Genomic DNA, 22,182 nt, shown 5'->3' with positions numbered 1-22,182 from the left:
GCTATTTGGCATTGCTGGAGACTGAGCTCTCTCACTGCTGCTGCAGCAGCATAGGGCAAACAGCAGCAATACAAATACTAGATGGTGCCAGGACTCGACCACTACCACTTCGCACATCACCCTTTCTGGCACTAAACAGTTTCTTTGCTTTTATCTCTCTGCTGCCTGTCTTCATTTTGTGTTACCATACCCTTATCTGGGGCAATAGGAATTTATCTGACAGCAGTATTTCATGCATCGGTGTACCAAAATGCTTTCTGAGAGCCTACCTTTGGTTCTCTTTTGAAATAGATTTTAAACTAGACTAAATTGACATACATTTATTGATTCCATTAGTATTGATTCATACCCATTCAGGTGCTTATTTGGGACTAGATAAGGTGAATCAACTTTATTTGGAATAGTGCAACTTTTTATATGATCCCATTCCACCTGTGGATGATTTTCTGGCTTCCCTTCCCTCACTTCTCCACCGAGATTTAATACTTATTCCATTATTTTAACGGGGATAGCAGTGATAGCTATCAATTACCTGGTGGACAATGCCAGATCAATCCAAATTGCCTTCTGAAGAATGCTTTCTGACCCACACTTTGCCTTCTCTGGGAATTCTCCATTGCCCACATTTTCTAGAACTCCTCTTCAAGCATGAGGCATCCTTCGAGCAGAGAAATGTACTGCCTTTGGTCAAGATTTAATTCTGTAGATTTAGCTTGAGGTCTCACATCAGCCAGGTGCAGGAAAGCCTCCAGTGCCGTGTCTCTGGGCTCCGAGTGGTACCCACAATGCTCCCCACAACACAGCAGGAATCATCCTCTTGACTTCCATGGCCGGGTTTCCGCAAACTCTATATCAAAGTTCACCATTTTAGCACGTCCCACTTCTCTGTATGTGCATACAGCCCCCCACAAGTCCTATGTATCTATATATATACATGAAAAAATAGGTGTACACATACTTTACATTTGGAAATGAAATAGTTAGAATTGTGGAGAAAGAGAAATGTCCCTGTTCCTTCCCATCCCGAAATAAAGGGATCAAAATTAGTTGCTGTTGCACTATTAGATATGTACAAGGATGAGTTGGGTGCCTTTATCTTGTCATCGCTGGTTTACAGCTACAAGGGCCTGTTATTCCCCTATGATGTTTCCTCTGGGGTGACAAAAATCTGTTTCAAAATGTTCCCAGCTGTGGTTTGAGGCTTCCTTGCTCAGGGCCGGTAGATAAGGTGGTTCCCCGTCGCTACATGTGCTGCAAGCAGGGAGCAGAGCCCAGCAACTGGCGCCAACCGAAAAAGAAGCTCTGCCCTGATCTTATCCGTCCGGCGCATGCAACACCCCGCCTCGCTCCATGCGGGCATCCTGTTTCCCAACGTGATCTTTGCACAAGCAAAACACGTTTGTAGCCATGAGTGGTCAAACACTGGCACAGGTTGCTTAGAGAGGCTGCAGTGACTCCGTGCTTGGAATTACTCAAAGCCCAGCCGGGCCCAGCACTGGGCAACCTGCTCTAGGTGGCCCTGCTTGAGGAGGGTGTTGGACCAGATGATCTTTCGAGGTCCCTGCCAACCTCAATTGATCTGTGACTCAGAAAACTCCAGCCTGACTCGGAGGACAGCTACCAAAAGCAACTTTGGCAACGGCACAGAGAAGATGGTTACTCTTCCATACAGCTGCAATGATTCACATTGGTAATGCCAAGTTGCCCCAGTCATCCACCAGGAGCCAGGATTGCTAGATCCCGTACAAACTCCAAAAGGAAAATTTGACTCCTTTCCTCTTTCTGCTCCCTTATATAGACAAAATTACACTGCAATATCTGGAGACGCAATGCTTTGGCCAAAAAAGCTAGCTTCATTATTAATATTGTTAAAATTAAATGTCGCATATGGGATATATTAATTATACTGGTTCACAGTGCAACTGTCAGGTTTTGGTTTTCCCTCTCTCCATCCTCCCCAAATGAAGCATCAGGTGGTGCCTTTTCAGTAGAATATGGGTATCATCTAGGCGGAGTAAGTGATTAGCAGTGAATTAATTTTAAAGTGACAGTGTAATGATGGCTCCACACCAGCTAAGCAAAGCACGCATTCTTCCTCTCCACCTATGAACAAATGCATGGGGGAAAAAAAAATAATCAAAGGTGACGTGGTGAAGTTGTCCTTGGGAAGCAGTGGGAGTAACAGTGACAATTCATGCAGTTAATATCAGCAATGAAGGTAAATGCAAGAATGTGAAAGGCTGTGTGCCATGGGAAGATATTAACTGATTTGCTTGCTTGTTTTGCCATTTCCCAACAGCAGAACCTGGTGACAACCCTTACAAGTTGGATGTGCACACGATAACACTCCTTCTTTCCTCTCCTTGGAGCTGAAACTGTAAAGTCAACCAAGCGCCCTGTCACCTGCACCTTGGCAGCCCTCTAACCAGTCCCTTAAATTGGTTTGGGGAGGAAGGGAAAAGCCCCTACGTCAGTCGCACTTCATAACCATGTCTTCAGCTGCAGTGCCCATGGCTTCCTCTCCAGCAGTCTGTCCTGGAGGGTCCAGAGTCCCAACATTTTAATAATCTTACTCACAACTGCCAGAATTTGTATCCTTCCTTGTTTCACCAGACCATCCAGTGACAATGTACAAACAGGATCGTCTCCATCATACTGCTGGATTTGCTTGCACACAGATTCAGGGGGAGGAGCATTTTGTCAAGCAGTCCCTGCCATGCTGTGTAGAACAGAGGCATTCACAAAAATTAATATTCAAATAGCAAACCAGGCTGAACTCTGCTTAACTACATGTGGTGGCTCTCCCAGAAACTACCTGAATTAACACCAGCCAGCTCCAGCTGATAAAAACATTTTGATAGGTAGTCATTCACTAGGAAATGGCTTAAAAGTACCAGCTTAATTCCAAATAAATCAACACACAAGCATGCATTGGCTGTACCTGCTGCTGGGCTGAAAATAAAATTTAAGACAACACATTCACTGCCTTGACTATCTATATGCAGTCCTTTCTATTTTTTGAAGCTCAAAAGGTGAGCCCTTCTTAGATTGCTATACTTGTTAAAATATTGATTTCGTAGAAATTGCTTTGGATATGGAAAAGGGATAATGAAATTTAGTTTTGGTTTGGTTTTTTTTATTGAACAGGCAAAGAAAACAAGGTGACGTGTCAAATTATATTATCAAAGTCCTTTCCTTTGTTAGGAGATTCTTAAAAATGCTTAAACCCCAATAATTTATATGAAGCAATCATACCAGGAATACATTCTTAAAGCTTTGCCCATAGATATTTTATCAGCTGATTAAGAATAGAGATTTCTCTCCTAATTATATGAGCATGGAGCACTTGAAGAGTTTTTCACATTAAAAGAAAGCGAATATTATTCATTAATCAAGTCTCCCTTCCCCCACCCCAGCTCTGCTAAAAGCAGAAAGTTAAGTGGGTCAGGAGAAGGGTTACGAGTGATGCTGCAAGACCAGAGATAAGCCATCAGGCAGTTGGAGGGGAAAGCATTTTATCTAGAACAGGCCTGACTCTTCGTTCCATCGAGATAACACACTAGAGCTTCTCTATGTGGGGAAATAGCCCAAAATAGCTGCTGTGGAATACCCTGCCTAAATACCTCCCAAGATAGACACAGGGCGCTTTGCACTAAACCCTCTGTCTGGTCCAGTGTGGAACAGGATAAGCCAAGTGGTGCAAAGGCTCTGAGAATGATGGATTAGAGGGTACTCTGAGAGAGCAGTACTGGGAGAACTATTGTGCTATAAAATCACCACTTGGCTTATTCCACCATCATTTTCCCCTCAAAAGAAACTTCAGGTTGGGGATCCTGGTGTTGCGTAGCAGAACGGGGCAAACGACTAAAGAGAAAATTGCATCAGACATCATTCACGATTTATTCAGCCTATCTCAGACATGCACAGATCACCCTCAAGTAACAGTAAAGGTTTCCCTATCAATAGCCTGGGTCTCAAAGATGTCCTGGCAATGCAGCAATACATATGATGAAATGAAGTATGTGGGCAGTATTGTGGTCATCTGAATTTGGCAGGACCGGAGAGCCAGAGGCCACTAAAATATCAGCAGTTTCACATGAAGCTGAATGAACTGGCTAGTGATGTGATCAAAACCATTCCTTCCTTAAGAGCTTAATTTTTCTTTTATAACTGAGTTTATACCAGACCCAGAGAGTCCTTCACCTTCCATCTGTTACATAAAGTTGTATCCTAAGAGCAGCTAAAGTGTCTTGTACAGGGTGCATCGCACCAGCTTAATCTTAAAAACTTCCTTTCCAGCAGATCTGACCAGCATAAAAGTGGTACCCTATTGATACTGTCGCCACTTTGCCCCTCTCTGGAGAAAACAAAAAAATCAATGCTCACATATTAAATGGATCTCAGCCCATCGATGTACCAGAGAGTTTTCAGTAGGAACAGGGAATAGGACATCATCCAGATGCAGCGCTTCTAGCCAAGTCCCACATAGATCTCGTTTTGACCTAGATCATACGCTCTTATCAAAAGATCTAACCAAAAAACCAGAGAAATAGAGCCAGTAACATTCACAGAGACAGGTCTGCGAGAGCACGATAAAGATTAGGATGTCAGTTATCCAAAGCCATCCGGATCTGTTGGGCAGCCGGACTCATTTGACCAACACGTGTTTTAGCACATCTCGGCTTCAGATCAGACATCCAAGGACCAGTGATGCCGGTCACGTTTATAAGGAGCGGGGCGTGTTCTTAAAAGCAGTGATTCAGCCAAAGCTTAGAGGCCAGCTAAACATGGGGTAAAAGTGCAATGCATAACGGCGAGCACAGCCCACTGCTCCACGAACACTGAAAAGCCATTCATGGGAACACAGGGTATATATCTCTCTGTATATATCCATAGGTAAATACTTGGGGAACAGTGTCACGAAGCAGCAAGATGCTAGGGGGACAGTTTCAGGAATTCCATCTCCACGCCTGGTACCCAAGCTTTGACAAATGAAGGAGTCAGAATAGCATTACAAATGTATCTTCGGACTTCTGAAAATGAGAAGAAGCTTGGTTTCTCTTTATAATTAGATGATAAAACCATTTGCTAGCTAGGACCTATTTTTGCTCTGTGCTAGACCACCACCTAGCTCTGAAGGGCTTCTAAGAACTAACATAATGCAAATAATCAATACCAACCTGGATTGATTTAAACCTTGCTGTGTTCTAATGTCTACTGACAACTTCTGTTTTCTTACTGGAAGAAAGCGGGGAAAAGTTGAAGGCAAATAAAGAGAACATTTGACTAAAGAAATTAATTTTTCAAAAGAACTCCCAAGAAAAAGCACTTTAAATGCCTTATGATGGCCACACAGCAGCAGCATAGCACTCGGTATGTACTGCAGGCATCCGAACCGTGCAGTCACTGCTCGGAAAAGGCAAGCGTCACCCAAACATTACATATTTCTGCCACTTCAGTAAAAGGAGAAGCTTTTCAAGCTGGTAGGACTTGCGCTGTTTCCAGGTTAGCCATCAGAACATCTCCTCGACAGATAACTATATACAGAGGTATCTGAGGACAGCTATATTCTACACTTTGCACAGTACACTGGCCAAAATGGTCAAGTGTGGCCATCGGGGCTGAGTATGCAGCATGTGACATCTACACTTCAGTTTTCATGGAGACACTAGCCACCACCTCAGGCACAAGGACTCTATGCCCCTCAAGCTAACCATAAAAAGTAAAATAAAATAATAATAAAAAAAATTAAAATAATGCAATGACTGTATTCCCGGATGTCTGGATTTATCCATAGATGAGCTACGGACTGAACTGGCAAATAGAAGTCAAGTTGCAGCAAACAGAGGCAGATGCTCTCTCAAAATCACCCAGTTTGGTGGCTGCAATGGCTGTCACCAGAAGGGACACGCAGGGGAGAATATGCTTCGCTGACAGCTAAGAGCAGACACACCAAGCCAGGGAGCTCAGAGGAGCCCTCACACCTTGCAGAGACCCAGGGTCAATCAGCTTAGCTTCGGTAAGGCTGCTCAGGCCACGCAGATTTGTGGCAGCTGAGGGTCTGCTCCTACAGGTGATGCATCCCCTCCTGCCTTCGGCAGCAGCTCACCCTTCCTGGGGTGGGACTGGTCCAGAAAGGGGTTTGGGAGAGCCAGAGCATCCGTGGCACTGCTGCCAGCGGGCTGCCAAGATGCTCCTTCACGGCTTGGGTGGAAATACAGCTGCGCTTCAGGCACGTCTGCTACGGCTCACGTGGAACGGGAAACAGCTGGACAACTCTACTCGAGTCCAAAAGCAACTGCAGAGCTCCCTTTTGTAGATTAGTCCTGTTTCTTCACTGTCATGAATCACATTCAGAGGCAAACCTTTAAACTTGTTTTTTTAAAGTCGGTTATCGAGACAGCCAGTGGCAGGCTATCACGGGAGATGAATTTGAAAAGGGAGGCTGGTCAGATTTTGCAACTAACCGATAAAACCAAATCAACCGCAGAAACAAATTCCTCTACTTATTTCAAAGAGGGAGAAGGAAAAAAAAAAAAAAAGAGAGAGAGAGAAAGGCTTCAAGCAAGATTTTTTTTCTTTTTTCCTTCTCGGAGATTTCTGGGAGTGCTTTGAATGCTTGATTTTAGCAAGGAATAAAAGTCCCCGCTCCTGATAGATTGCAGCGTTCTCTGCCCTGAAGACAGATCAATATTACAGATCACAAATAAAGTAGTCAGAAGGACTGAAAACAGGATTTACAACTGAATAGCTACCACACCTACATGAAAATAATAATTTACATTCCTCACCACACCCTATAAACTACATGCAGGCAGCCTGAAACAGGAAAAGTAACAAAAATAATGGGAAAGAGCAGCAAATAGTGTCTTGACATTATCTGAACTGATATGAAATCAGGAGTTGAGGGCAGGGAAGTATTTCCTCTTGAAACCAAACAAAATAACCCAGAAACCTTCAGAGGGTTTAGAGTTTCAGGCTCTCTTATTGAGGGGGAAAAAAAAAATCCCCAAATCCTCCCAGATCTATGAAAAGCAGACACTTTCCATAGAGAATGTGTTCATTGAAAAGCAATTTTCTGTTAAAAATCAGTTTTGACAGGGTAGTTTCATCTGGGCTCAGACACTGGATGCCACAGGAGCATTTGCCAGGAATAAAAATAGGCATTTAGCTCTGAAGGGCCAGGTTGCCAGGGTTAAAGACTTCTTGCCTAGGGGAGAGGTTCCTCCGTCCCAGGGATGGCCGGTGACAGCTCAGAAGGGATAGAGGTTCACGATTTGTGTGGGAGTCTTGAATAATCTGTTCCTATTTTAATGTGAACATGGGTGGTAACATGGAATTACAGCATGTGGAGGCGGGCTGGTGTGTGCGGATTAATGAAAAATAATGAGATAATATTGAGTATTTATATAGTCTCATTGGAAGGGCTCGGTTTCTGCACTGACAGAAATCCCTGGGAAACGTCGTATTCTGGAACTCCATCCCTAATCTCTGTACCAGGAATTAATAGGACACACAGAGGCTATTTCACAAGCATATTCCTTTGAAAAGAGCTTTCATTCTTAGTCTTACATTTTAAGCGACCCCAGTACTTACACAGTAATCCTTTCAACTCATATTTCATTGAATCCAGAAGTCATTGTGGCTCCTAAGGTACTCTGCTGTGAAAAAAAAAAAAAACCAACAAAAAACACTGATAATTGCATGCTGGAAATTATGACATGCTTATACGATGCACTAAGAGACAAAAATAAGCACTGAAGGGCAGGAGGGTAAAGCTGGGTTTACTGAGGACCAACTACATTAGGATTGACTCAAAAGAAGGAAAAAAAACCCCAAACCCGAGCATGTTCAAACTGCAATCCAAGCAAAATGTATTTTTACTCCCTTGATTATTGTGAGTTTCATAATGCGATTTTGAGGGCCTACCGTTGCCTCCCATTAACACGGTTCTGTTAAATATTCTGCGGTGTCTTGGGGGGAAATGATTTATTGGAGGGCTGGGATCTGACAGTCAAGCACAGAGATGGAGAAAAACGTACTTTGATTCATCACCTTTTAAAAACACAAATTCATCCTCAGATGAAGCTTTAGTAATTTCTTGAAAGTACTGCATAAAAATAGAAATATTAGTGCTACAGAAGCAAAAGCCAGGAACCAACACTTAATCTTTATTAACTGGGAAAATTATATTGGTCTTGGTAAAGTGGCAGAAGGCGCTTGTCAGAAGGTACTGCTCGAAATCCACTTGTGCTGTCACTGCCTGGGGGTGACAAGGGGAATTTCAGCTTAATGCCAAGGTGCTGGCCAGGCAGGTCAGAAACACGCCGCTTACCTGGCTACTAGACTGATCCAGTCGATCAACATGAAGGGTGATGCTGCCGTTTAAAAGACTCGCTGCAATTACATCATTTGATCCAGAGAAAATGACGAAATATTTTGAAGCCAGTCGCCTCTCACAGACCAAATCGGGACTTGATGATCACAGCATATACAGACGCTGGTCACTGGGGTGATTTTTAAGCCTCTGTTGCAATGAAGTAGGAAAAGGCTGTTTTCAATAGAGTAAGAGATCCCCAGCAGAAGTGATGCAGGGGAAGGATTAGACATGATTCCCTGTTGCCTAGATAGAGTTGAATGGGCCAGGTCAACTTGCCCTTTGCTTGCAGCTGCAGACAAGGTGATCTAGAGAAAAAGGCGATGGCACACCATGGTGAGAGACTCACCCCAGCACTTAAACAAGCACAAACAGCGTGCTGGCCCTGATTCACAGCCAGGAGATTTCTAAGACTTTCTTGAGGCCACGCGCAGAATCTCACTCCTGCAAATGACTCAGCAGCCTTAATGGCTATCAGTCCTTTAGTTTCTGCCTATGAGCTCTCCCCTCGTCTTCTCAGACCCTTACCTGAAGTCAAAGATCATCACCATCTCCAGTAAGTTTTGGGACAGGACCTTGAGTCAGTCAAGCCAGTGATTTCTCTCTTACAATGGCACAACGTGACTTCTCCATGCCTCAAATATTCGGACTGTTGCATCGGCTGAATCTTGGGTCTTTCTGAAGAAAAACCAGTAGTCTGGCAATCCTCAATGGAAGAAAACTGGGGGAATTCTTCTCATCGGGCAGAAGCATTCCTCAGAGACAATGTATCAAACATGACAAATGAAGTTTAAGTTTTATTCAGATGATATCTTAAGAAGTTTCCATTCTCATGTCAATGATGAACAATTTTATTATGGGGAGAGGCTGGTTAATCTTTAACCAAGAATTTACAAGAGATTCCTAAAACAAACCACAAACAACTTACGAAGCTTCATGAGATCTTCCTTTTATTCTGAAGAGTTTGCACTGTGAATGCTACCAGATAGATAGCTGTGTTACAAAAGAACGAACAAGTTAGGCAATGTGAACTACCCCAAAAATCCCTGCTGGGACGGTCACCTCTGGGTACGACAGAGGGGAACTCAGCCAAAAACCCATGCTGAGGGAAGGGTTCAAATTCATTGCTTATGTTCATTGTTTATGCGCTCTGAGTGTTTTCCAGAAAAAGTTGGACCTTGGGCCATCAGCTCATTGCAAAAACATGGCAGACCAAGTGGCAGGTGACCGATGCCACCAGTTTACATAGTAGTATATTAGGGGAAATACTTCTCTAGCTCACGCTGAAGCTGATGATAAGAAAGTCATTAGCTTCAAAGAATATTAAAATTGGATCTGCACCCAATTTGCCATATTCATAACCCCAACTCATAACACATTCAGTCTCTCTAGTTAATTAGTAGGGTTTGTTGTCAGGTAGAAATGAGATTCCTTTGAGATGCCAAATCACCACATGTGTTTACTGCTGCAAGGAAGAAAAGTGTATACATACATCAATGTTTCCAGAAAGCTTGAATGGAAAACCCTTTCATGTCAGAAGTTTATTTTTATTGGTAAAATATTAAATAATATACAGAATTAAAAACTGCACTTACACTTCTGAGAAGAAATAATTCTTGGACAAATTATATGCTTGTTCCTGAGATTCCCTACATTTATTCCAGTAGCTGTGCACTCAAGACAGTACAAACCTTTATAATATAATCCTTTTCACAAAGTATTACAAAGTTTCTGCAGCTTCTTTTATTTATACACACATACAGACTCACACTCTCACATGGTTGTACAACACTCACACAGGTACAGAGTACACACATACAGATGTGGAACCATGTGTATGCATGTATACTAAGAAGAAAAAAAAAAACCCCAAAAAACAACAAAACAAAACCAAACAAGAGCCATAGTTCAGTCTATAGCGGCAAAAAGTTTTTTAGCAGGGGGATACAGGTTTACATTAGGGCTGCTTACATGCACCACTGCCACAGTGACCATTTCTGAACTCCTTTTTATAAGAGCATGTTCCAATGACCACGTAAAGCAATGGGACGATTCCCAGTGTCTTCACAGGCTTCTGGAATAAACTCTTAATTTAAAAGATTCCTCAATTTGAGCTCAGAACATTTGTGACAGAACCAAAAAATTGTAACCTGGGAGAGAAGTGGTCATTTGCCAGGTCACTCACCCAGCCTTCTTCAGGAAAACAGCACTAAAGTGGGCAGGATGCAACTCCCTATGAGTCAGGGGAGATGCCGTGACAAATGGGTCAGACCGCACAGCCTGAAATTACGCTCACAAAACCGTGCATGCTTTGCTATGATCCCACCGCTTCAGCGCGGTCCCTGCATGTGGGAGGACCTGAACAACCTACGTGAGGTTACCAGAATTTGGCCCAAGGAGTGTGAACCACTGGGCAACCGTGACGGTCACCCATTGAATGCATTTTTCTTCTTGAACTCGAACACAAGAGTCTGGGAAATCATTTTGGCAATCAATCAGAATGAGATACAGTCTCCTCACCTTTGTTATTATTAAAAAGAAATGTCTTAAATACAAATTTAAAAGACAAAAGTGGCTACTGTGCATGCGCAGTAACTGCCTTTCAAAGAAATCTCAACGGGATTTTTTTTATTTTTTATTACGTACCTAAATACATATTTACAGAACACCGGCTTCAGTCTACGGGGGAGGAAGGCATTAAAAATACACTATATATAAATATGTATGATATGTAAAACAAGTCCCATCTAAACTTATATAAGACAAGGACAACTCTAAAGAAGCTTTTCTGGTCTCTCAGGTAGATAAAGGACACGAGTCCTGTAATTCTTACATAGGCAAATCTCTCCCATTAGAGTAAATGGCAGTTTTGCCCTAGCTAAGAGATTAGGCCTAATCCAAAATCCACCATCAAAGCCAACAAGAGTCTCCACTGAGTGGGTTTTGGATTAGACCAAAAGATCTTTTTATATATTTTTTTTGTTATTTTTAATAAACATCAATATTAAGTGCTTTTCTTGAAGAGAAAGCTGCAATTAGAAAAGAAAAGGAAGGAAGGAAGAAGCAAGAACAGGTATGTCCTTAATTCATACAAGGGATGTGTTTCAATGTCAAATAAAAGTTGGAGTTAAGGTATGGGCTTTAGCCTTAATTTACAGTTTCTCACCTTTTGTCAATCAAAATTTTAATTTACTTGAACATTTATCTTTGAATGTATTTAAGACAGCATTTTGTTTCACTGACTTGTGTGGACTGAGGAAAGAAAAAAAGAAACTACTGTACATTAACACGATGTCAGGGAAAGTATTGCACTTGAACAGAAAAATAACCCAAAAAGGTGGTTTTGTTGGTGTTTTGTTTTTGTTTTTTTTTTTTTTTTTTTAAAAAGTAAGATAAGCAAATCATCCATGTCTGCAATGAGCATGTTTAGAAAGCAGGATCCAAGAATGAAGCATTAGAAGCAAATCTGGGGTTGGTAACCCCCACCCTGGAATACAACAGTAGTAAAACTTTTTTTTAAAGCATTTTCTTCCAAGAGGAAAAAAAAAAAATTATATGACTTTTTTTAATTTACAATTTTAAATCTTTCTAAACATTTGCATTAAAAGTTTCCAGTTTCTCATAAAAAGATATACATTTTAGGAAAAAAAAATACAACCAGAAAATAAAACCAACTAAAAAGGAAGGCAAATATACAGTATTATAATTACATCACTGTGGAGTCATCTCGGAAGGTACCCTAGATCTTTACAGTGTTATGAAGAGCACGTACCTTAATTTTTTTTTCTCAAATCAACTATCTTTTTTTCTTTTTCCTGTTTTTAATATAAAACTACACTTGAGTACAAAAATATGTAAACAGACTGTACAGCCAATGAACAAAAAAACCCCCAAAACAAACCCCAAAACCCCTAGACAGCCCAAAGCTACAAGAGATAAGAGCAGGCCCAGACTTAAAGCTCAGAGGAGGAAAAAGGGGTGAGAGAAAGAGAACCACGGAAAGCCAGAGGAGACTGCTACATGGCAGAGGAACTGAACGTGTTCAAGCTCTGAGGACACTTGACAATTCGTCAAATAATTGATCACAGTTTCAGAATCTGAACGACTACAAAAATAACCAAAAAGTCCTTCCCTTGTTACAGTGTGTTCAGGAACGAAGAACATCCATTTCCAGTAAGCAACGTCAAATCCCAGTAAGTGCATAGTAGGGGATTCAGTGACCTCTACCCCTTCAAGAAGCTTTTCTTATTTGATGTCACTTGAGGTAAAACTAAATGGCCCAATTTACTGCAAACTGGCCTCGTTGTGCCAATAACAGAGTCACACTCTCCACCATGCTTTGCCGGAGGCATCCGTATTTTATCCGTGATTGAGAATACAGACCAGAGGCTGCCGGTATTCGCGTACCGCCGAGTGCGAGGGATTAAGGCTACTACACAAATATAAGGGAAGGCGTCTTCACCGCCGGGCCCCGCCACCGAGGGCTGACAACCGAGACCTAGCCAGGGCTGCTGCGCTGTGCCAATTAGCAAATAAGGCCCTGATCTCACACATAACGGTAATTATTAAGCACACGGTTAACTGCAAAGCTCCTGTGCATTCCAGATCTAATCGAAGGGATGGCAGGAGGCTAATCGTGCTCAAACGTTTTCCTGGGCTGCAGTGCAGTCGCCTAAATCAATACCTGCTGCAGGAAGGGAGCATCAGCCCCAGCTCTGGGTCAAGTTGCTCCCTTTCTCCATACAGGGTACACATCTATACGAGCCCCTCGTGAGACACACACCGATTAATTTCATTGTCATTCACTCTGTTAAAATACTTCCCATGCTGCCAGTAAATACATCACAGTATTCGTTCTTTTTTTGAACTGTAAATAATATGAGCAATATTATGTAAATAATAAAGCAATGCAAGTCTTTCTTGAAATGGTTATTTCTGTCCACTGACTGATTAGGTCCCAAGACTGGTACGTAAAGGAAGAGTTTTTACAGAAGGAGAGAGCACGGGCGATTACGCTCCTGAATGAGGACACACATGGACCTACCCATAACCACCTTTCCAAAGGCTGGAAGCGAACAGGAACCGGGAATGCTTGTCTGTGTGATCAACTGAAAAGCCAGGTGATTTAAATCAGGTACTGGTTTTATCGTTACCTTGGCCTGTTAAGCGTGAAGCACGGCAAAACATCGGCACACCACCCGCTCCTGCCTGTCCTCTACTCACTTCAGAGCCTCAGCAGAGGAGGACACAAATCACACCCTTCCAGGCACGGCCGTAGGAGGCTACGTTAGAAACTGGTGATCATGTCCTGGGCCCATACTTCGGGACAACCCTTCATGGGATAAAAGGGAACACATTTACTACAAAACACATTCTGCCCCTTCCCTACCTAATTCCTTGTCCCACGCACTCTCTGTGACTGCCGTGGGCCCGGAGCCTGCCAGAGAGGTGCTGAGGAGCCGGTGCCAGGCTGCTGCGGGCTCGGGGTCTGCCGGGTGGCATGCTGGCATGGTGACATGCCCTGCTGGCAGGCGTGATGCCGTGCACATGCTGCACGCTGAGGTGCTGCACCCGCACAGGGTAAATAACTAGATCTGAAACTAGGTCACCAACCTGCCAGGAAAGTACCGAAGCAAACACTGCGCTTTTCACCAAAGTGTTCCAGCTAGTAAGCCCCCATAACATCTTCCACAGATGGGCCTCTCTCATCTCTCTGTCAATTGTTAAGGTGGCAGCAGCACGACAGTCAAACTTGCAAACCATTTCCAAAGGACTTTTGTTCTTGCCGGATTTCTTTTTCTGGGTTGAAGCAAGCGGCAGATGCTTTAAAGTCTGCTGCTGTTCCTAAATCGGAATTTAAAAGCACAGCTAAGTCCATTTTCAAGCAGGTCTGAGTTAAAGCTCTGGAGGGGCAGCAGGCAGGAGCCCCCTGTCCTGGCACCCCACAGGGCGCTGTGCAGCTGGGGGCTTTTGCAGTGAGTCTCGGCACTGCGCTGGGGACGCCGTGGTGGTTGGGACCAGCTCCGAGACCAGCTCTGGCTGGGCTGCTGGAATGCACTCCGCTAGGGTAATTTTCAGCCCTTCCCACTCCTAAAAGCCAGCTGACTGCAGGAAATCTCACAGCAAATTACTAAAATGGTCCTCTCTCCGGGTCGAGCTGCCAAGGGGGTGTGGAAGGGGAGAGGGATCACTCACTGCGCCATAGGAGAGGGGATGTTTGCTTTGGGTTGTGTTTTGTCGTGCATTCTGAAAGGGTATGGGAGGATATCATGAACGACATCACAAACTTCCAAAATGCATTTGAAAAAGGCACATAAACAATAAAGCATATATCTAATTATACGATACCATATATATAAATATACTTTCTCAGAATCTCCAGCTGCCCTAGACCACAGGCCATTATCACCATCCATTCTTGTTTTTAAATGATACTAAGCCAAGCTAAGATGCAACTTTGTAGCATCAAAGCCAATTTCATCACACTTTTCCTCAAATCCCACACTGAGTGTAGGCGACTCCAGTATCAGTGCAGCCTCCCTTCTCCCTCTTCATTATGTCATAACGCACATCGAGAGTTAAGGGCAGGAATATTACCTAGCTAAGGAACTGTATTGCTGCAGCTCCTGTCCGTGGCTGAAATAAGCACCTTTCCCTAAATTATCTCCAAAGTTTCTTTCCGGAGGAAGCAGTGTCTGTTGTCTGGCTTCTTTCAAACACAAAAAAGCTAGCTCAGGACCTAGACAACAGTAATAATGTCCTATTAAAGGCCAGTTTGGAAAGGTTTGGTTTAATTCCTGGCCTCTGCTTTTGCCTGACAGCCCCGATTTAGGAATGCCCTTGTAAACAGAAAGAAATTTGGAAACTCTCAAAATTGGGAATTTCTTCACCTTGTAGTAAAATATACTTTAGTTCCACATGGCTATTTTGCAAGCTGTGTCCTCACACAGTAGAAACTACTACCATCAAAAAAATCAGGCCAATTAACAAATTTAGATTCTTTCTCCCTAATACAGACCAAGAGAGGTTAATGCCTAGACACCTTTCACATCACATCATAGATGGAAGCACTTTTTAAGGAGAATAAAATTGTTTTAAACCCATAAGTTACTGAGTAAAGAGCTGGCTTTCCTGAAAAATGCTATATATTTTAATGTGCACTCCTAACTGATTGCAAAGAGAGGTGGCTGTAAAATTCATTGGCCATAACAGCAGATATATAGATAATGCCCTTTGCTCCAAGAATATGGATCATACCAAGAGAATAAGCAGTCACACTCCTATTTCAATTAATAGGCCTGTAATACTCTAAATTGAGTCAGAATCTTGCTATTTGATGTAAAAAGAAGAAAAAAGGTTTACTGGCAGGGATGTGTGCAGAAATTGCTTTTCTTTTTTTTAATGAAAATGGGGAATGTTCGCAGGAAGCCAATTCTAAATTTGCAAATGCATGTTTTTAACTGGAAACCTGATTCCAAGAATTTCAAGAGAGTCCAATAAAAATCAGCCAGGTTCAATTTCCTACACCAAATACTTAGAACAAATGGATCTGCAGGCCAAGGATTATCTACTGAAATTCCTAGTACACTGTGAATGACTAACGAACTCAACAAAACTGAAGAGCTTTTCTTAGAAATCAGCAGAGAGCAAGCAACAACAACAACAACAACAAAAAATCTCTTGAGGCCCCATTTTGCACACTTCCCTGTAGGGGCAAACTACTCTATATAAAACCCTCCAATAATTTTCAGTAGAAAGTGAATACTAAAATATATGCTAGTCCAAAACTGTTCAAAATTTTAACCAGTATTTAATCTTTTTACCTTCCCTAGCTCCAGGATGAAAAACTGCAGTGATTGTTCAGAAAAGGACATCGATAATAAAAATTAAAGTAACTCCTCAGCTTCTTGCTCTCCAAAAAATGCAGTTTTTTGAAGATAACTAAGCTGGCGTGTTTCCCCACTGCCTCCCCAGTTCTCTGTGCCTGTGATCCCAGGAAAAGGCAGTACTCACACACAGATCTCACATGCTACCATTGGAACAAGAAGCTTAACCGAAGCCAGCTACAAAACCACTGAGCCTCCCCATCCGATCTTTTAAACATCCACAGAATATCATATCTATGAATGAAAGTGCACACTAACAAAATGCAGATATAATTGCAGACAACTTATTTGCGGATACGCAAGACAGTCTCTGCCTTTCCCACATTCCAGTGCTTTCCCAAACACAGGCAGAAATTTTTTACACTTTTTACCTAGGGCAACTATTCAAGAAACCATAGCCTGTGTTCTCTCCACTGACCACAGAGAAAAGAACAGTGTTGCTCCCCTCAGACTGAAAGGGATTGCCGGCAACCTTTTTCTCTGTCTCAGGCACTTGTCCTTCTGGAGGCCCATGCAAGCCTGGTGACCTTCAGGCCCAGCATCTTTCCCTTTGTTCACTGTTCTTGAAAGACCCTTCCTGCCTCAGCAAAAATCACAACCATTTTTCCACTTACTTTTTTTTTTTTTTTTTTTTTTTGGTGGTATGCTATAAAAGCAACCCCCATTTTCTGAATTTCCAAGCACATCCCAATGCAGAACATGGCCAACTGCCTCCTAAGCCAACCTTCATAGCCACAGAGAATCAGACGTTACGGAAAAAAAAGTGATGCCCTCCAGCATCTCTCTGCTTTTGTCCTGCATGAACTCCTTTGATTGCACCAAGCACAAGAAAATGAGAATGGTCTGGAGGACGGCAGTGGTTCATTTGCCTGAGTTTCCCCTACATTAGGATGAAGAAAGGAGGAGGGGGAGCAACGCAACGACATTAAGAACAATGTTGGGAATAGGTCTTTAAATCTGTCTCTCCAAAGCCCGTATATTCCCAGCCTTGATAGCTCTCATATTACACAAGATGACATTTCTCTCCATATTGTACTATAATTAATAGGCTACTGCAAGACTTTACCAGCTCCTACTTAATAGCATTTCAGTGCTGGGAAGCAGTCATCAGGTAATCTGGCCATGATCTACTGTATCCTTTCTAAACACAGGTTCTAGCTGCCAAGAGTGTCACTGTAAAAAGATTTCAATCAATACCACTCAGCTCCTACTTTCAAATGCTCCAGGTCTAGGAAGAGAAAAAAAAAAACAACCCAGTACCCTCAAAACGAACAGCAAACTGGCATATGCACCGAGTACGCAGATTGAAGTGAGCAGATGGGAATTCATTATGGCCTGATCTTGCTCTCTCTTTTATACTTTAGTAACTTTATACTTTGGAAAAGGTCTCATCAAGCGCATGGAGACTGTGTGCATGGAGGGGGTTAAACCCATGCAGATCTTCCCATTCTCAAGCTGTGCTCTTGTTGCCAAACAACAACATTTCAATTGTGATTGGTACAAACAGTTGGGTTTCAATGGCAATCTGTCACGTAGGTTTAAGCCCAGTTTTTACTGATGCAACCTGCGACTTGCTGGGTGGTTGCTGGTTTTGTTATTCACTGGGAGAGAAAGAAAGGAAACAAAACAGATTGGTGGGGTTTTTTTCTTGTCCACTCTGTAGTTCAAGGACTTGCTCTGGAGTTTGTTTCTCCATGTTTTCCCCACAGTGAAATGAATAAATTAGGAAAAAAAATGGAATCTGCAAATCCAAATCAAAGTACAGCACCTGCATCTCCATGTATCACTTTCTGAAGAAGCAAGCAACGTCATATGCAACCTGTTGGTTTGCAGGGCTTCTGTGCTCTCCAAAAGAAAAGGCTATCCAGCAAAACCTGCAAACACTTCTACCCCTAAATTAAAAGCAGAATCAATGACTTAAACCCAAAAGGAAGTCATCAGTTCAGCAGATTAGCAAATAAGATGTCAACAAGAGAAAAAACGGTCAAGGCTCGGATCCTGATGTAGCTGAAGTTGTTGGGGTAGTTCCATTAAATTCAATGGCGCTGAGAGGATTAATGCCGGCCAAGGATCTGGCTCCTAGCGTTTTCCCATCTGCAAGTCTTAGTTTAGGCTGTTGCCAAGAGGTTAACACTGTGACAATAGAATGAGAAAGTATTTATATAATTATTTACCTATATATACCTATATTTAAAGAACACTTTGTTACTAGTACTTTTGTCCTTTTAAAATCGATAATTTTATAACAAAATTATTTCAGAAGAGCAGCAGAACCTCTTGAGTAAACTACAGACTCTTTCACCCACTCCTAGACCACTTACTGTCCTAGAAGCAAGTTTAAATGTTATTTCTAAATGCTATCTCTTAAAACATGGGGTGCAACTAAATAAGTAAGGCTCCCAAGGATCTCTAAGAAGCCAGTGAGTCAACACATAGGCATGGAGTAACAGCAAATCAACAGTTCTAAAAAAGGTGCTTCGTAAGTTAAGGAAAATAAAAATACAAAGCTTTAGACTTACCACAGAAGGCCCTCAGACTTATGAAACTAAACTGCTGTAACGTGGTACAGTGTTAAGACATATACTTCTTTTTTTAGATTTTATTTTATTTACATTCTAGAGGGGCAATACACACTGAACCCAGGAAAACAGCTCACCCTAGAAAGTAATTTTGAAAGGAATATGGACTTTGATTCGTGCTCCTAAATCCCTAACAGTTTTGATTTAAACAGAATTGTTCATTCTGCAGAATAAAGTTCCCTCCCCCTTTCCTCCAGCCACCAAAACCCAGCACCCTATCTACACATTTGAAAAGGGCTCTCCTCTGAAATGTTTCTACCTATTTGTCTGAAATCATAAATGAGTGGCATCTCATCGGGACTTTAAAGCACCTAGCAGGGTTGAGTGATATCCCAAGACAGGACACGACGTACAGCTGACTGAGACAGAAATGGACTGCCTTTCAATTCCCACAGAAAGCGAGGCAGGTCACAAACCCCTCTTTTATCCCTTCCCTTCCTTCTTTCCATTAAGCTGGGCAGAGCAAATGAGGTTGGGTCCACAAAAAATAAGGTTAATAATAATAATTAAACAACAGCAACAACAACAACAGCAACAACAACAAAATAGGCATCTCAATGTCTGAGGAAAAGTGGGATTGTAAGTGCAGTATTTCTTCATGTGCAGTTCTACTTCATACGAGTCCCCTTTGGATGAGAAGGCCTAGTGGAATGTGTGCTCCCCTCGGACTATGTGCGACGAGAACTCATAGCGGTCCTGGCTTCGGTAGCCACAGATGTTGCACTCTAGCGGGTCCCGGTAGCCATGGCAGCCCATGTGGATGGTGTACATGACATGGTCCAGGAAAAGGACGCGACAGTGCTCGCACTTGAAAGCCCTAATCTGCTCCCCTTCTCCGTTGATGACCTTGTAGATATCCTTTAAAGAGCCCTTAGAAGCTTTTGTGGCATCCAAAGCCTTGACGTCCTCCTTCATATAAGCTGGGCTTGGCTTTCTCTTGGGATTTAAGGCAGAGTTTCCTTGGTAGGACTGGCGGTCTTCGTGGCTGCTCTCTGAGTCAGTAGAATCCAGGCAGCTATTGCTGGGGGAGCCCTCTCTATCCTGGGTTCGACTCTTTGGTCTGATGAGGGAGATCGGGCCATCCATGTTGTTCTCATGACTGTCAGCTGTTTCCCTACTAATGGGCCTTTCTATCCTGTTAGGATGATAGACCTGAGCGTAAGCTGAGCTGATGACGGGGGCCACCTCTGCAATTGTGCTTGGTGTGTGCTGCATCAGGGGGTGAAGTGCCTCAGCTCCAAGGTAGGTGATTGCATTGTTGATGGCTTGGTCCATCATGTGAGACTGCATCAGCTCAGCCTCCTTCTCATAGGACAGGTTCATATCAAAGGGAATATCTGGATAGCCAAATCTCATGAGCTTTTCACCTAAGGGACAAGAGCAAATGAATGAGAAAAATCAATGTAATCACTCCAAAGTTTCACTGTAAAAGGGGTGGAGAGGGACAGAAAACCCCTGATTTGGGGTGATAATCATTCCAGAGTCCAAAGTTATCCTCCCTCTACTTGTTTACTGACCTCCTGCAAAGTTTCTTTCCTGACATAGGTAAACCTGCAACCTCACCAACAGCTTTTTTTTTTTTTTAAATTTTATTCCAGGTGAAGCATGTGGCTGCAGCAACCTCCAGACTAATTCAAAATCTTCCACTGGGTCTGTCTGTGCCCCTGCTCCAAGTTAGGAAATACATGTTAACTGGTAGGAAATAGGATCGAACCACTGAGGTCAGTGAATCTCCATTGGTTTATACCATTAGACATACTTTCCCACAATTAAAGGAGGCAGTACCACATGTTGCCTACGCTCCAAGGTGCCTCACACATACCTTACAACAGGGCTGCAGAGCGAGAAACCTAAGCAACAGGTACAGGGATGTGGTACAGTGGCACCTTTAGAGCCACAATCTGTAAATCCTTCAACCAGCAGAAAAAAAATACAAAATGCCTGCATGCGGCCAGAGAACGGAGCAAGGAACAGGAGCACTGGGGGCTGACCTGGCATCTCATGTTCCATCTTCGTAGATGACTATCTTCGTATTTCTCCCCCTCAATAAAAAAATACCCTATCCTAAATGTTTTGGACCGAGAAAGAGACACACCCCCCCCCAGTGTCTATTTAGGCAGGAAAACAAAATACAGAAACCACATGTATAGCTTAGTTTCATTTGGTAAAAGTCAAAAGCAACTGTCATTGACACAGGATAAATAAATACATAACGATGACGAAGCTGGCTGATTCATCAGTACGTAAATCCAAATTCACATCCTTGTAACCTTTTTAAATCAATGGCATTACAGATATGTGAAACCAGAACCACATGCTGGTAAATTTTGCTAGTCACAGGGCATGTTACATATCACAGCTCTCCTTTGAAGTTAACAAATTTACCACTACTTATATCAGGGCTCAGCTCAGCAGCACTGCTTTTCCAGTGATGTCTTTAGTGTTAGTACAAGGAAAGTTCATATAATATTTTTTCTTTTTAAATAGAAAAGGTTATATGTATACATGTAAGATACAAGTTACCATGTTCGTATGTGTTCACACATACAAGTATTAGCTGGTTGTTGACAGTTAACTTTTTAAGCTGATTTTACGAAGTCTGATGATTTCAGTTGATTTACATTGTCTTTGTTACTTTTCACTGCCTGAGTACATTAAACCAGACTTCTCTTCAATAGTGTTAGCTAATAAATTCAAGGAGTCACTGCATACAAGTGGTTTGGCTATCCAAGAATTAAAGAACTCAAGAATCTTCTATCACGTTTTGCCAAAATTGCTTGGAACGAAATGTGTATAAACCACCATAAGAAAGAAACAGAACTGTAATCCCAAATCTCTTCCAAATAGCATTAGTACATTTCAACATAGCTATCACTCAGCTATTTTATTTTTGACTATAATAGTTCATTCCACTTAGCATGGCTTATCTTAAAGTGAAGCATAAAGAGAGAAATAATTTTACATTACCCACGGAACAATCATGTTATCCTTTGAGATGATGCATCACTTTTGCTTGGGAACTCAGCCCTGATTAGCAAGGTAATTAAATGCAAGTCTAAAATGAAACATGTAAATATCCCTGCTCCCTTCAGCAACACTGCTCACATGCTTCTGATCAGACACCATGTTCATGTACCTCACTATGTTTCCCTGTGGCTGGCTGTGTTAGACTTATCGCTTACCAAAACTAAGCATCATGTAGAAAACTGTTCCTTTGTTACACATTAGAAATTTGGAGAAAAATAGGGAAGGAAGGAAGAAGCAAACAATGCTACAATGATGGCCTTTGTAATCTAACATGACCTAAAGATGTGCAAGCAAACATCCTCTTCTCAGTGTT

At 42.4% G+C, this 22,182-nt stretch overlaps 1 protein-coding gene across 12 annotated transcripts in view; it reads right to left on the bottom strand.

Moving 5' to 3' along the window:
* Positions 1 to 9,888: 9,888 nt before the first annotated feature.
* Positions 9,889 to 22,182, bottom strand: part of IKZF2 (IKAROS family zinc finger 2) — a 121,142-nt gene continuing 108,848 nt past the window's right edge. For all 12 annotated transcript variants that reach the window (XM_055718619.1, XM_027808599.2, XM_027808601.2 and 9 more), the window contains one exon: positions 9,889 to 20,209. In XM_055718619.1, the coding sequence (XP_055574594.1) occupies positions 19,485 to 20,209 (725 nt within the window). In that variant the 3' untranslated portion in view covers positions 9,889 to 19,484. The remainder of the gene's footprint in view (positions 20,210 to 22,182) is intronic.

This window comes from Falco cherrug, chromosome 8, assembly GCF_023634085.1.
Source record: "Falco cherrug isolate bFalChe1 chromosome 8, bFalChe1.pri, whole genome shotgun sequence".
NCBI classification, from domain to species: domain Eukaryota; kingdom Metazoa; phylum Chordata; class Aves; order Falconiformes; family Falconidae; genus Falco; species Falco cherrug.
This window is presented reverse-complemented; position numbering and strand designations above follow the sequence as displayed.